Below are 16,459 nucleotides of genomic sequence, written 5' to 3' on the forward strand. Positions count from 1 at the left end.
AGATCATGTCAGCCATTACTCAATCTTAAAAGTTCATATTGTTTTTATCAAGTAAAATTTTTTGTTATAGAAAATCCCACACATTAAAAATTGGCCCTTTACGACATATATGCAAATACTACACAAGTTACACAGAACATAACAGCTGATTTATAACAAAAAGACTGTTTGCTACGTACAAAGATTTACTTATACATATTTGCTGATGAACAAAAAATGTTAAACAAGACAATTAAATTAACAAAACGCAAGTTTATATTCATAATACTATACTGAAGGCTACAAATACCACTAAAAAGGGGCAGTAGAAATTGAGGATGTTGTTTCATCTAAATTTTTATACTTTATTTAGAAACTGGTAAAATTTTAAATAGATTAAATCCCTATAAATTTAAAAAGTCACACAACTGCTCCTCAATTAACACTAATAAACAAATATTTCAGTCAATTAATAAATCAATTAGGAGGAGACCTTGGTAGTATTTTAATAGCTAAATAAACAACTCTGGTATGTTTTAGGTATACTTAGGAAAAAAAAAAGAAAAAAAAAAAAACAACTTTATATACTAAGTTCTTAAGGTTTCTTTTACAAAGAATTCATACTAAGCTGTGGATATTTCTCTTTGCTTTCCCAACTAAACACTCACTTGTTTGATGCGATCTGGATTAACGGTGGTCTGGGGTTGTAGAATGCTGACTGGTTCTGTCTTAGCCACATTTTGGGGCATTTCTCGAATTTTTTCTGCAATGAAGCCATGAACTGCATTCAGTGCTTCAACTGTTCCCTGGATCAAGCACACTCGCTCAGTAGTACCTGTGGATAAAAGATTAATTTTCAGAAAACATGACTTCCTATTTTGTATTTAAAAAAATTTTTTAAAAAGCTACAAAAAGAATGATATAATTATGCCAATAAAACAATGGCAAATTAAGAACTCTAATTAGAATTATTTAATTGAAACAAAAACAATTAATGTAGACATGCCTCTTTTTATCATTCTTTTTATTCATTCTTCCCTAATCATTTCAGTCTCAAAGGAAGCCTTTGGACTCCAACAGAGCCAGAGATCCTGAGGTAGCGTCTCACTCATTCATTCATATAACAAATGCTTACCGAGCACAAGGCTAGATGAACCCCTGAAATAATCTTTAAACTGTTATTGCAAAATACAAGCTGTAGACTTAAAACCAAACAACCATTTAGCTTTATTATTAAAATATGTCTGCCTTGAGCATTATGTTCTTTTAAGAACTACTGATATGGGGTCAAAGTGACAATGGCAACTTGAAAGATTAGATAGGAATCTTAGGGGCCAGTGAGTTTATATTAATTGCGGAGGAAGAACTCAAAAAAGGAAGGTGAGAATGGTTGTACAACTCGAAGAATGTAATCAATGTGACTTAATTGTACACGTAGAAACTGTTGAATTGGTGTATGTTTTGCTGGGTATATTTTCAGCAACAACAAAATAATTAAAAAAAAAAAAGACTTAGGGTTAGAAACTGGTAAAATGCAAATGAAGATCTATGGACTCATCTTTCAAAGAGCTCATTCTTTAGGTAGAAAAGCAGACACTGAGCCAGTTAATTATGATATTGTATGATATGAAAAATAATAGAGACATGTACATGGATGGTTTAAAGGATCTACAGTGAAAAGAGTGTTTAAATCTGTGCAGAGGGGTCTTAAAAAATTTACATAGTAAATAAATTTCTGAGTATCTACCACCTTCAATTCACTTACCCCGTTCTTCCCATAGCAACAATCACTCCTGACATTCTCTATTTGTTTGTACTTTACTTTTCCCCTACAAAGTAAGCTTTAAGAGGGCAGAGAATTAGTCTGCTTTGTGCCCTGCTGTATACTCAAAGCCTAGAACAGTATCTGGCACATAGTAACCAAAAAACCAAACCCGTTGCCATTGAGTCGATTCTGACTCATAGCAACCCTGTAGGACAGAGTAGAACTGCCCCATAGAGTTTCCAGGGAGGGTCTGGTGGATCTGAACTGCCGAACTTTTGGTTAGCAGCCATAGCACCTAACCACTACGCCGCCAGCGTTTCCTGACACATAAAAAAAAAAAAAAATAGTAGGTGCAAAAAAGAAGTATTTGTTGGATATATGAATCAGTACTGTATTTATTATTGATATAGTTTTAAAAAGAAGACAGACTATCAAGGTTAAAAAGAAAATTAAAAGTAGCTTATGAAATTGCAAATTCATGAAAAAAGACACTATTAGCAATAATTATTTCACACGTAGTAAATAAAATATGGACATACGATGTGAGACATGACTAAAATGAAATTGGATGGGATTAATAGGCAGGTCCTGTAACCTATATTATACTCACAAACACAACTTAATGTAATAAGAATAAATGATTAGTTTTCCAGATTATTCTGAGCCCCAGTGCAGCAGCCTGGTATTAAACTGCAATTTTTTTTTCTCAGCATCCCAACACAACACACAAATTCACTTCTCAGAAATAAGTATTTCTTTACTAAATAGTTATCAAAAAAAATCAAATGAATGATATTTTAAAATTTATAAAATACTTGGTTTCAAACTAATGTGAACACTTTCACGGACCTAGAATGTTTCCTTTTGGAGCTATAGTTTCAAAATTACAAGCCACTCCAGAATTAAGTTTCTAAAATTTCTTGAAACCACATTCAAAATATCATAGAGAGTTTACAGTGCTTTAAAGATTATCACATGAATCATTTTTTCTAATAGTTTTAAAATAAGAATGTGAGATTATTATTCTGAATTCTAGAAAAAGATCACAGGAATCAGGAGGAGAAATAAAAGGGTAAAATTACACGGGCACAATCTAAATTTTCATGTCATAAACAATAAAAAATTCAAGTCTATGAAAAAAAGTTTCCCAAGTTTTACAAAATATTTCAATAGAGAGTAAGTATAGCCTTTATTTCTAAGGATGGGTAAAACCTAAAAAGCATAATGTTCATTTGAGGGCCTAGTTTTTCCCTGGTTTCTCTTAATCAGCCTTTCACCTCCTTATTTATCTTGATGTATCTCTACAGTTCTTGAGTAACGCGATCTAGTTCATAGGAATGCTCTAGGGAGTCTTTACACAGTTGTATTAATTGCCCAATAAATGACTAAAATAGGATGGTGACTGATCAATGTAGCTAATGCAACATGTTCTCTTTTAAGTCAGCAGACAAAACAAAACAAATCAGATTACATTTCTGCTTTTGGAGACAACTACAGAGTGCTCTTTTGAGGGTGTCAAGACAAGAAAGGAAATCAGTCAAACCCAAATAGGATTTTTTTATTTTTTTTAAATCAGACATGGCATTGAGTGAATAAAGAGATTCTAGTTTAATATAATACATATCATGTCAGACAACACAGTAACCCCAATGCTCTTCATATTGTACAGACTAGCAGATGGTAAATGGAAATCACTGAGCCATAAAGAAATATGATTGTTTAAAACAAATTTCACATAGCATGTATGAGACAATTTGGACAGAGTTCACAGGTTTACAGCTGCAATACATATTCTTTGAGGATTAAATTACTTCACTTGCATTAGAAATACTACCAAAACGGAAAAAAAGAAAGAAGGAAAAAAGGAGATTGTATATGACCACTGGGGATTCCTGTAATCCTCAGAAGAGATGCTGTCATATTCTTCTACTGAACTCTAATGGTCTTTTCACTTAGATAACACAAAACCATAATTTTTAGGAGGGAGTCACAAAAAGGGAAAGACTGTCAGATATACGACCAAACTGTGTAACAAAAATGAGTCTATAAATCATAGAAGTTACTGTTTTTGTCATTTTAAAGGCTTTCAGGCTCCATTAGTGTCTAAACTAAACTGCCAGTTATTTATCATTTCATTTGTTTAAGAGTAGCATTTACTTCTTTTTGCAGTAGAATTGCAACAGAAGCTGAAAATCTGTTACAATAAAAGTAGAGCTCACATTTTATATAATATGAAGATCCAGATGCATAATATATCATTAATTTAAAATTGCACTTTTAAGGGAGAAATTACAAAAATTCTAACAAGCAGGGTCAATGTCAAATACAGGCAGTGAAATTTGAAATGACATGAAGTTTTGGTGTCACATGCAATAGCAAATGTTAAAGTCCTAAGTTTTTAAACATATAGTTATTAAATGAATAAAATAGTAATGTTTTGATAAACATTTAATAAAAATACATTCACCCTATGATACTGCCTGTGTAATCCTGGATAAGTCACTTAAACTATGCCTGCTCTTACGGAAGGCAGCATTCTATCGCTAGAGCCATACTCTCTTACCCACCATGTCCATTGTTCCAGCAGTTATTAGAGATTTCTTGTATCATCATTTTTCCTTTTCTATTGGATCATTTCCACCAGCAGACAAACAGGTTGTTATACCTTGGTTTCTTTTTAAAGAGCATCACTTTACGACAGAATTTAAAAAATTACCCTTTTGCAATTCTAATGAAATAATTGAGCAGCAATGATCAATAATAGATAAAACCATTAGATAAATGGTTAATGGAAAATTTTCAATGGATGCATCAGGTTGTCACCACCCGACTTCATTGATCAATGTTAGCATCTCTAAGAGAAGGAAAACCAAACATTACATGCCTCTAGATGTGATGCAATATAAAACACGCCACACCAACTCTGAAGTATGTATCCAAAAATAACCGCGTCTAAATCTAATCAAGCCTTTAGCACTACATTACAGTTTACGGATAATTCTGAAAACAGAGGAATAAATTAAACGACACCATGAGGAAGCAAAGTGAGAAATCCAGCATGTAAGATAGTCTACAGGACAGTTGATGCAGCTCCCTCAATGAAAAATGTACAGTTCTCTAGACTAAGAGAGACTTGAGACATAATGATCAAACACAAATTGAAATATGATTCACTCCAGATTTAAACAAACAACTTTTAAAAAACATAACTGGGGCAATCTGATAAGGACTGGATAGTGGATAGCATCAAAGAATTACTGTTGATTTTAACAGGTGTGATTATGGCATCAGATAATGTAAGGAAGTGTCTTTTCTTTTTTGAGATACATACTGAAGTATGTATGGGTAAAGTGTCTGGGATTTTGCTTCAAAATATTTCTGTAACAATAACAAAAAAGGACTAAATGAAAAATGAATGGCAAAATCTTGATACTGTTGGTCTGTATCAGTGGTATAAAGGGGTTCATTGTACTATTCTACTTTTATGCACGTTTGAAATTTTCACAATGAAAAAATTAAAAGCTCCCCTTGAACTCATACTTCCCTCTAGTTACAGCTCAATTTCCCTGTCTCTCCTTATTGTAAAATTCCTTAAATAAGCTATACTCTCTATTTCCTCACTATTCATTCCGTTTTTCTTGAATCTATTTCAACACAGCTTTTGTCTCTCCACACCACTGAAACCACTCATCACAGCAATGGGGCAAATCCATTGATTTATTCTCAGTCCTCATGTTTGACCCACCAGCGGCATTAGGCACAGATGACCACCCTCTTCTTAAAACACTTTACTTGGCTTCCAGGATACACACTGTCATGAACTGAATTACGTCCTCCCAAAATTGTGTATATCAACTTGGTTAGGTCATGTGTGGTTGTCCTCCATTTCGTGATTGTCATTTTATGTTGAGAGGATGAGGGTGGGACTGTAATACCACCCTTACTCACCTCACCTCCCCGACCCAAGGAAAAGGGAGTTTCCCTGGGGTGTGACTTGCATCACCTTTTATCAAGAGATAAAAGGAAACGGAAGCAAGCAGAGAGTTGGGGACCTCACACCACCAAGAAGGCAGCACTAGGAGCAGAGTGCCTTTTGGGCCCCGGGGTCCCTGTACTAGAGAAGCTCCTTGACCATGGAAGATTGAGGACAAGGACCTTCCTCCAGAGCCAAGAGAAAAGAGAAAGCCTTCCTCTGGAGCAGACACCCTGAATTTGGATTTGTAACTTACTGGACTGTGAGAAAATAAATTTCTCTTTGTTAAAGCGATCCACATGTAGTATTTCTGTTATGGCAGCACTAGATGACTAAGACACACACATTACTGGTTTTTATTCAATTCCTTCATGCATTTACTCAATAAACATTTACTGAATCCCTACTAAATGTTAAGTACTATACTAGAAGTTGTAGATACAGTAGTGACCAAACGCTACCATCTCACTCTCCTAGAAATCTTATTCTAGTTCATATAGACAGACACTATTAAAAAAAAAAAAAAATCCTGAAATATATAGAGAGAATACTAAAAGGAAATAAATGCTATGGAGGAAACCAAGGGACAATGCCAGGTTGAGCAAAGGCAAAAAGAAAGAAAAGCATGAAAGGAATTTGACTGTCAAGTTCACTGCTGTATTTCCAGTGACTACAATAGTGCCTAAAAAAAAACCCAAACTCACTGCGATCGATTCGATTCTGACTCATAGCGACCCTGCAGGACAGAGTAGATCTGTCCCATAGGGTTTCCAAGGAGCAGCTGGTGGATTCGAACTGCTGACCTTTTGGTTAGCAGCTGAGCTCTTAATCCACTGTGCCACCAGGGTTTCTAGTACACAGCAAATACTCAAGTATTTTTTGAAGAATCAAATAACTCTTGAGTCTAAATATTCTTATCTGTAAAATGAAAACATTTAAGTGATAGATTTCCAAGACCTTTTCATCTATAAAAATGTCTATAAAACAGTAAGCCTCTGGGTTCACAATATCAGTCAATGTATGTGAAAATGCGATATGTTTTGGGATATAATTAAAAAAAACTACAAGTTATAAATTACTATTATATGGATTAAAAGCATACTCTTAAGGAGGGCTTGGAACCCTGGTGGCACACTGGTTAAGAGCTTGGCTACAAACCAAAAGGTCGGCAGTTCAAATCCACCAGCTGCTCCTTGGAAACACTATGGAGCAGGTCCCCTACTCTCTACGTTCTACTCTCATAGTTCTGCTATGAGTCAGAATCGACTCGACGGCAACAACTTTGGTTTTGGTTTTAAGGAGAGCTTTGGGAAAGGTGGAAACCCTGGTGGCATAGTGGTTAAGTGCTACGGCTGCTGACCAAAAAGGTCAGCAGTTTGAATCTGCCAAGCACTCCTTGGAAGCTATATGGGGCAGTTCTACTCTATCCTATAGGGTTGCTATGAGTCAGAATTCGATGGCAGCGCGTTTGGTTTCTTTTTTGGGGGGGAAAGATGATAAAAAAATAAGTACCATTTTTTTCTTTCCAGGGTAGAAAAAAAATTAGATCAACTCTGAAAATATAATTTCCCTAAGGGAATACAGCTAGGGAAAAAAAGGAATAATTTTTGCTGTGGTTTGAAACAGTCTAAAACTTTTTGATACCTGAGACCTATTTTAGTAGTCAAGTTACGATGAGGCTATTCTAAAATGATGGGTAAAATCAACCCACCAAGGGTATATACTAATAATTTGATACACGTATTTCCAACTGCCAAATATAATGAAAATTAGTTAACATTTAGTTTGAATGTAAGATGTGTTCATACTCCTATTGATAATATAACTCTATCTTCTGATAAGCTATATAATTCTTTAGGGTATCTAAAACAGGGCATTTCATTGGATGAGTGACAAGGAAACCACTCAAAATAAAAATTAACACCAAATATCTAATATTAATAATTCTATGACAACCTATAGAAATGTTTTTGACCTCAAAAAGAACTAGGAAAAAATGCCAAATAACTTTACAAAAGGCAAAAACTGAAATTTAAACAAAACATGACAATTTTTACTAACTGCTACTGATAGTATTAAGAAATTACTACAGGAAAACCTGTGAAAGCTGGAACTTGTATATAAAAGGGAAATGTGTCAGAAAAGGAAACTCAAATATTTTCCACTAATAGAGGGAGAAAGCAAAGTGTTAAGACTGCACCCTGTCTGTCAAAGGCAGAAAACGTGAGAGACCGGAAACAAGGCAGTCCCACCAAGTTCCAGATCTCAGAGGTTTCACTGAAAATTCTGGATAAGAAATTTTCTGAGTGGGTAAGGGTTTATTTGTTTCAACACAACATTTAATTTCTACCATTTCAATAACTATCTCCCAACTTATTATACAGTTTCATATACACTGAGTATTTCCTTGATACTTGGGGTTAAAAATATTGCTCTACAATACCCTGCTCAAAAAAGACTGGGTTAAAGAAGACATTAAGGATGGAATAAAGAAATTCAGAGAATGCAACAAGACTGAAAACACTTCCTATCAAAACCTCTGGGACACAGCGAAGGCAGTGCTCAGAGGTCAATTTAGATCGATAAATGCACACACACATAAAGAAGAAAAAGCCAAAATCAGAGAACTGTTCCTACAACTAGAAAAAATAGAAAGAGAGCAACAAAAGAATCCGTGAGGCAACAGAAGAAAGCAAATAATAAAAATTAGAGCAGAATTAAATGAATTAGAGAACAGAAAAACAATTCAAAGAATTAACAAAGCCAAAAGCTGGTTCTCTGAAAAAATTAACAAAACTGATAAACCATTGGCCAGGTTGACTAAAGAAATACAAGAAAGGAAACAAATAACCCGAATAAGAAATGAGATGGGCCATATCACAACAGACCCAACTGAAATTAAAAGAACCATATCAGATTACTACAAAAAATTGTACTCTAACAAATTTGAAAACCTAGAAGAAACGGATGAATTCCTAGAAACACACTACCTACCTAAACTAACACAATCAGAAGTAGAACAACTAAATAGACCCATAACAAAAAAAGAGATTGAAAAGGTAATAAAAAAAAAAAACTCCCAACAAAAAAAAAGCCCTGGCCCAGACGGCTTCACTGCAGAGTTCTACCAAACTTTCAGAGAAGAGTTAACACCACTACTCCTAAAGGTACTTCAAAGCATAGGAAAGATGGAATGCTACCCAACTCATTCTATGAAGCCAGCATATCCCTGATACCAAAACCAGGTAAAGGCACCACAAAAAAAGAGAAAATTACAGACCTATATCCCTCATGAACATAGATGCAAAAATCCTCAACAAAATTCTAGCCAACAGAATTCAACAACATGTCAAAAAAATAATCCACCATGGCCAAGTGGGATCTGTACCAGGTATGCAAGATTGGCACAATAGTAGAAAAACAATTAATGTAATCCACCACATAAATAAAACAAAAGAAAAAAAACCCACGATCTTATCAATTGATGCAGAAAAGGCATTTGTCAAAGTTCAACACCCATTCATGATAAAAACTCTCAGCAAAATAGGAATAGAAGGAAAATTCCTCAACGTAATAAAGGGCATTTATGCAAAGCCAACAGCCAACATCATCCTAAATGGAGAGAACCTGAAAGCATTTCCCTTGAGAACAGGAACCAGACAAGGATGCCCTTTATCACTGTTCTTATTCAACATTGTGTTAGAGGTCCTAGCCAGAGCAATTAGGCTAGACGAAGAAATAAAGGGCATCTGGATTGGCAAGGAAGAAGTAAAATTATCTCTATCTGCGGACGACATGATCTTTTTTTTTTTTCCATATAAAATCCACATTTTATTTCTTAGTTTTTTAATTTATTTTTTTATTAACTTTTATTGAGCTTCAAGTGAACGTTTACAAATCAAGTCAGACTGTCACATATAAGTTTATATATACCTTACTCCGTACTCCCACTTGCTCTCGCCCTAATGAGTCAGCCCTTCCAGTCTCTCCTTTTGTGACAAGTTTGCCAGCTTCCAACTCTATCCTCCCATCCCTCCTCCAGACAGGAGATGCCAACACAGTCTCAAGTGTCCACCTGATATAATTAGCTCACTCTTCATCAGCATCTCTCTCCTACCCATTGTCCAGTCCCTTTCATGTCTGATGACTTGTCCTCGGGAATGGTTCCTGTCCTGGGCCAACAGAAGGTTTGGGGACCATGACTGCCGGGATTCCTCTAGTCTCAGTCAGACCATTAAGTATGGTCTTTTTATGAGAATTTGGGGTCTGCATCCCACTGATTTCCTGCTCCCTCAGGGGTTCTCTGTTGTGCTCCCTGTCAGGGCAGTCATCGATTGTGGCCGGGCACCAACTAGTTCTTCTGGTCTCAGGATGATGTAGATCTCTGGTTCATGTGGCCCTTTCTGTCTCTTGGGCTCTTAGTTATCGTGTGACCTTGGTGTTCTTCATTCTCCTTTGCTCCAGGTGGGTTGAGACCAATTAATGCATCTTAGTTGGCCGCTTGTTAGCATTTAAGACCCCAGACGCCACATTTCAAAGTGGGATGCAGAATGTTTTCGTAATAGAATTATTTTGCCAATTGACTTAGAAGTCCCCTTAAACCATGGTCCCCAAACCCTGCCATTGCTCCGCTGACCTTTGAAGCATTCAGTTTATCCCAGAAACTTCTTCGCTTTTGGTCCAGTCGAGCTGACCTTCCATGTATTGAGTATCGTCCTTCCCTTCACCTAAAGCAGTTCTTAGCTACTAATTAATCAGTAACCACAAAAGTATGTGTTCTTCTCAGTTTATACTATTTCTCAAGATCTTATAATAGTGGTCTTATACAATATTTGTCCCTTTGCCTCTGACTCATTTCGCTCAGCATAATGCCTTCCAGGTTCCTCCATGTTATGAAATGTTTCAGAGATTCGTCACTGTTCTTTATCGATGAGTAGTATTCCATTGTGTGAATATACCACAATTTATTTAACCATTCATCCGTTGATGGACACCTTGGTTGCTTCAGGCTTTTTGCTATTGTAAACAGAGCTGCAATAAACATGGGTGTGCATATATCTGTTTGTGTGAAGGCTCTTATTTCTCTAGGGTATATTCCGAGGAGTGGGATTTCTGGGTTGTATGGTAGTTCTATTTCTGTTTAAGATAACGCTAGATAGATTTCCAAAGTGGTTGTACCATTTCACATTCCCACCAGCAGTGTATAAGAGTTCCAATCTCTCCGTAGCTTCTCCAACATTTATTATTTTGTGTTTTTTGGATTAATGCCAGCGTTGTTGGAGTGAGATGAAATCTCATTGTACTTTTAATTTGCATTTCTCTAATGGCTAATGATCGAGAGCATTTTCTCATGTATCTCTTGGCTGCCTGAATATCTTCTTTAGTGAAATGTGTGTTCATATCCTTTGCCCACTTCTTGATTGGGTTGTTTGTCTTTTTGTGGTTGAGTTTTGACAGAATCATATAGATTTTAGAGATCAGGCGCTGGTCGGAGATGTCATAGCTGAAAATTCTTTCCCAGTCTGTAGGCGGTCTTTTTACTCTTTTGGTGAAGTCTTTAGATGAGCATAGGTGTTTGATTTTTAGGAGCTCCCAGTTATCTGGTTTCTCTTCGTCAGTTTTGGTAATGTTTTGTATTTTGTTTATGCCTTGTATTAGGGCTCCTAACATTGTCCCTATTTTTTCTTCCATGATCTTTATCATTTTAGACTTTACGTTTAGGTCTTTGATCCATTTGGAGTTAGTTTTTGTGCATGGTGTGAGGTATGGGTCCTGTTTCATTTTTTTGCAAGTGGCTATCCAGTTATGCCAGCACCATTTTTTAAAAAGACTATCTTTTCCCCAATTAACTGACACTGGGCCTTTGTCAAATATCAGCTGCTCATATGTGGATGGATTTATATCTGGGTTCTCAATTCTGTTCCACTGGTCTATGTGTCTGTTGTTGTACCACTACCAGGCTGTTTTGATTACTGTGGCTGTATAATAGCTTCTGAAATCAGGTAGAGTGAGGCCTCCCACTTTCTTCTTCTTTTTCAGTAATGCTTTGCTTATCCGAGGCTTCTTTCCCTTCCATATGAAGTTGGTGATTTGTTTCTCTATCACCTTAAAAAATGACATTGGAATTTGGATCGGAAGTGCATTGTGTGTATAGATGGCTTTTGGTAGAATAGACATTTTTACTATGTTAAGTCTTCCTATCCATGAGCAAGGTATGTTTTTCCACTTAAGTATGTCCTTTTTAATTTCTTGTAGTAGAGCTTTGTAGTTTTCTTTGTATAGGTCTTTTACATCCTTGGTAAAATTTATTCCCAAGTATTTTATCTTCTTGGGGGCTACTGTGAGTGGTATTGATTTGGTTATTTCCTCTTCGATGTTCTTTTTGTTGATGTAGAGGAATCCAAGTGATTTTTGTATGTTTATCTTATAACCTGAGACTCTGCCAAACTCTTCTATTAGTTTCAGTAGTTTTCTGGAGGATTCCTTAGGGTTTTCTGTGTATAAGATCATGTCATCTGCAGATAAGAGATAATTTTACTTCCTCTTTGCCAATCTGGATGCTCTTTATTTCTTTGTCTAGCCTAATCGCTCTGGCTAGGACCTCTAGCAAAATGTTGAATAAGAGCGGTGATAAAGGGCATCCTTGTCTGGTTCCCGTTCTCAAGGGAAATGCTTTCAGGCTCTCTCCATTTAGAGTGATGTTGGCTGTTGGCTTTGCATAAAAAGATGCCCTTTATTATGTTGAGGAATTTTCCTTCAATTCCTATTTTGGTGAGAGTTTTTATCATAAATGGGTGTTGGACTTTGTCAAATGCCTTCTCTGCATCAATTGATAAGATCATGTGGTTTTTGTCTTTTGTTTTACTTATATGGTGGATTACATTAATGGTTTTTCTAATATTAAACCAGCCTTGCACACCTGGTATAAATCCCACTTGATTGCGGTGAATTATTTTTTTGATATGTTGTTGAATTCTATTGGCTAGAATTTTGTTGAGGATTTTTGCATCTATGTTCATGAGGGATATAGGTCTCTAATTCTCTTTTTTCGTGGTGTCTTTACCTGGTTTTGGCATCAAGGAGATGGTGGCTTCATAGAATGTGTTGGGTAGTATTCCGTGCAGACGACATGATCTTAGACACAGAAAACCCTAAGGAATCCTCCAGAAAACTACTGAAACTAATAGAAGTGTTCAGCAGAGTTTTAGGTTATAAGATAAACATACAAAAATCAGTTCGATTCCTCTGCATCAACAAAAAGAACATCGAAGAGGAAATCACGAAATCGATACTATTCGCAGTAGCCCCCAAGAGGATAAAATACTCAGGAATAAATCTTACCAAAGATGTAAAAGACCTATACAAAGAAAACTACAAGGTACTACACTGCAAGAAACTAAAAGGGACCTACATATGTGGAAAAATCAACCTTGCTCATGAATAGGAAGACTTAACAATTTAAAAATGTCTATTCTATCAAAAGCTGTCTATACATACAATGCATTTCCGATCCAAATTCCAAAGACATTTTTTAATGTGATGGAGAAACAAATCACCAACTTCACAAGGAAGGGAAAGAAGCTCCAGAAAAGTAAAGCATTACTGAAAAAGAAGAACAAAGTGGGAGGCCTCACTCTACCTGACTTTAGAACATATTATACAGGCACAGTAGTCAAAACAGCCTGGTACTGGTACAACAACAGATACATGGACCAATGGAACAGAATTGAGAACCCAGATATAAACGCATCCACATATGTGCTGCTCATATTTGACAAATGTCCAGTGTCAGTTAATTGGGGAAAAGATAGTCTTTTTAAAAAATGGTGCTGGCATAACTGGATAGCCACTTGCAAAAAAATGAAACAGGACCCATACCTCACACCATGCACAAAAACTAACTCCAAATGGATCAAAGACCTAAACGTAAAGTCTAAAATGATAAAGATCATGGAAGAAAAAATAGGGACAATGTTAGGAGCCCTAATACAAAGCATAAACAGAATATAAAACATTACTAAAAATGACGAAGAGAAACCAGATAACTGGAAACTCCTAAAAATCAAACACCTATGCTCATCTAAAGACTTCAATAAAAGGGTAAAAAGACCACCTACAGACTGGGAAAAAATTTTCAGCTATGACATCTCTGACAAGCACCTGATCTCTAAAATCTACATGATTTTTGTAAAACTTAATCACAAAAAGACAAACAACCCAATTAAAAATTGGGCAAAGGATATGAACATGCACTTCACTAAACAAGATATTCGGGTGGCTAACAGATACATGAGGAAATGCTCTCGATCGTTAGCCATTAGAGAAATGTGAATTAAAACTACGATGAGATTCCATCTCACTCCAACAAGGCTGGCAATAATCCAAAAAACACAAAATAATAAATGTTGGAGAGGCTGTGGAGAGACTGGAACACTTATACACCGCTGGTGGGAATGTAAAATGGTACAACCACTTTGGAAATTGATCTGGCATTTTCTTAAAAAGCTGGAAATAGAACTACCATACGACCCAGATATCCCACTCTTCGGAATATATCCTAGAGAAATAAGAGCCTTTACACAAACAGATATATGCACACCCATGTTTACTGCAGCACTGTTCACAATAGCAAAAAGCTGGAAGCAACCAAGGTGTCCATCAACGGATGAATGGATAAATAAATTACGGTATATTCACACAATGGAATACTACTCATCGATAAAGAACAGTGATGAATCTGTGAAACATTTCATAACATGGAGGAACCTGGAAGGCATTATGCTGAGTGAAATTAGATGTAAAAGGACAAATATTGTATAAGACCACTATTATAAGATCTTGAGAAATAGTTTCAACTGAGAAGAATGCATTCTTTTGTGGTTAAGAGAGGAGGGGGGAGGAAGGGTGGGAGACAGTTATTTAGTGATTAGATAGTAGATAAGAACTACTTTAGGTGAAAGGAAGGACAATACTCAATACAGGGGAGGTCAGCGCAACTGGACTGGACCAAAAGCAAAGAAGTTTCTTGGATAAACTGAATGCTTCGAAGGTCAGCAGAGCAGGGGCGGGGGCTTGGGGACTATGGTTTCAGGGGACATCTAAGTCAACTGGCATAATAAATTCTATTAAGAAAACATTCTGCATCCCACTTTGGAGAGTGGCGTCTGGGGTCTTAATCGCCATCTAAGATCCATCAATTGGTCTCAACCCACCTGGATCAAAGGAGAATGAAGAACACCAAGCTCACAAGGTAATTATGAGCCCAAGAGACAGAAAGGACTACATGAACTAGAGACTACATCATCCTGAGACCAGAAGAACTAGATGGTGCCTGGCCACAACCGATGACTGCCCTGACAGGGAGCACAACAGAGAACCCCTGAGGGAGCAGGAGATCAGTGGGATGCAGACCCCAAATTCTCATAAAAAGACCAGACTTAATGGTCTGACTAAGACTGGAAGAGTCCCGGTGGTCACAGTCCCCAAACCTTCTGTTGGCCCAGGACAGGAACCATTCCCGAACCCAACTCATCAGACATGGGTTGGACTGGACAAGGGGTTGGAGAGAGATGCTGAGGAGAGTGAGCTACTTTCATCAGGTGGACACTTGAGACTATGTTGGCATCTCCTGTCCAGAAGGGAGATAGGAGGGTAGAGGCGGTTAGAAACTGGCAAACGGTCACGAAAGGAGAGACTAGAAGGAGGGAGCGAGCTGACTTATTAGGGGGAGAGTAAGTGGGAGTATGTAGTAAGGTGTACATAAGTTTATATATGAGAGACTGACTTGATCTGTAAACTTTCACTTAAAGCACAATAAAAATTACATAAAAAATTATAGTTCTAGGTAGTAATAATATGGCAGCCTCAAGATTTATTTAACTATGTATGTCTACTGACCCTTACACAAATGGTTCTTTTGAATAGTATTTGTTCTGAAAGAACAATATGAAAGTTTTCATATTATTAACCTCATTGGCACATATCTCTGCTGTTTGTTGTTACATTTGATTATAACAGGCTCGTCTCTTTACTTCTACTTTACTTTTTCTAATAGTCAACAGCTTGATAACCAGCTAAGCGAGGCTGTTAAAACTACATAAACTAATAATCAAAAGTTCCTAGTTACAACCCTAGGAGATGCTTGGCGTTTGTGAAATCATTTCGCCTTTTTTTGTCCCATTTATTTCTGATTTTTGGGGTGTCAATAGGGGAAATTAAAGTTTTCTTCCTAAAAGGTAAGAAACTGTATATAGGTATCTTAATTTTTTAAATAGAAACACAGAATATAAGTTACTTTATGAATAAAGCAATTTGCAGTGAGATCTTTCACTATTTCAATCTATAGTCATGGCAATTTAACTTCTTTCACTATGTCTTTATGGTTCTAAAAAAGCCTAAGGAGTTGGTGCCCGGCCACAATCGATGACTGCCCTGACAGGGAGCACAACAGAGAACTCCTGAGGGAACAGGAGATCAGTGGGATGCAGACCCCAAATTCTCATAAAAAGACCATACTTAATGGTCTGACTGAGACTAGAGGAATCCCGGCGGCCATGCTCCCCAAACCTTCTGTTGGCATAGGACAGGAACCATTCCTGAAGACAACTCATCAGACATGAAAGGGACTGGTCAGCGGGTGGGAGAGAGATGCTGATGAAGAGTGAGCTAATTATATCAGGTGGACACTTGAGAGTGTGTTGGCAGCTCTTGTCTGGAGGGGGGATGGGAGGATAGAGAGAGAG

At 36.7% G+C, this 16,459-nt stretch overlaps 1 protein-coding gene across 2 annotated transcripts in view; it reads right to left on the reverse strand.

Annotated features, from left to right (window-relative positions):
• Nucleotides 1-16,459, reverse strand: part of NOVA1 (NOVA alternative splicing regulator 1) — a 151,728-nt gene that overhangs the window by 31,934 nt on the left and 103,335 nt on the right. For both annotated transcript variants that reach the window (XM_003408507.4, XM_064292365.1), the window contains one exon: nt 648-814. In XM_003408507.4, the coding sequence (XP_003408555.1) occupies nt 648-814 (167 nt within the window). The remainder of the gene's footprint in view (nt 1-647; nt 815-16,459) is intronic.

The sequence above is a fragment of the Loxodonta africana genome, chromosome 10, assembly GCF_030014295.1.
Source record: "Loxodonta africana isolate mLoxAfr1 chromosome 10, mLoxAfr1.hap2, whole genome shotgun sequence".
Taxonomy (NCBI): Eukaryota; Metazoa; Chordata; class Mammalia; order Proboscidea; family Elephantidae; genus Loxodonta; species Loxodonta africana.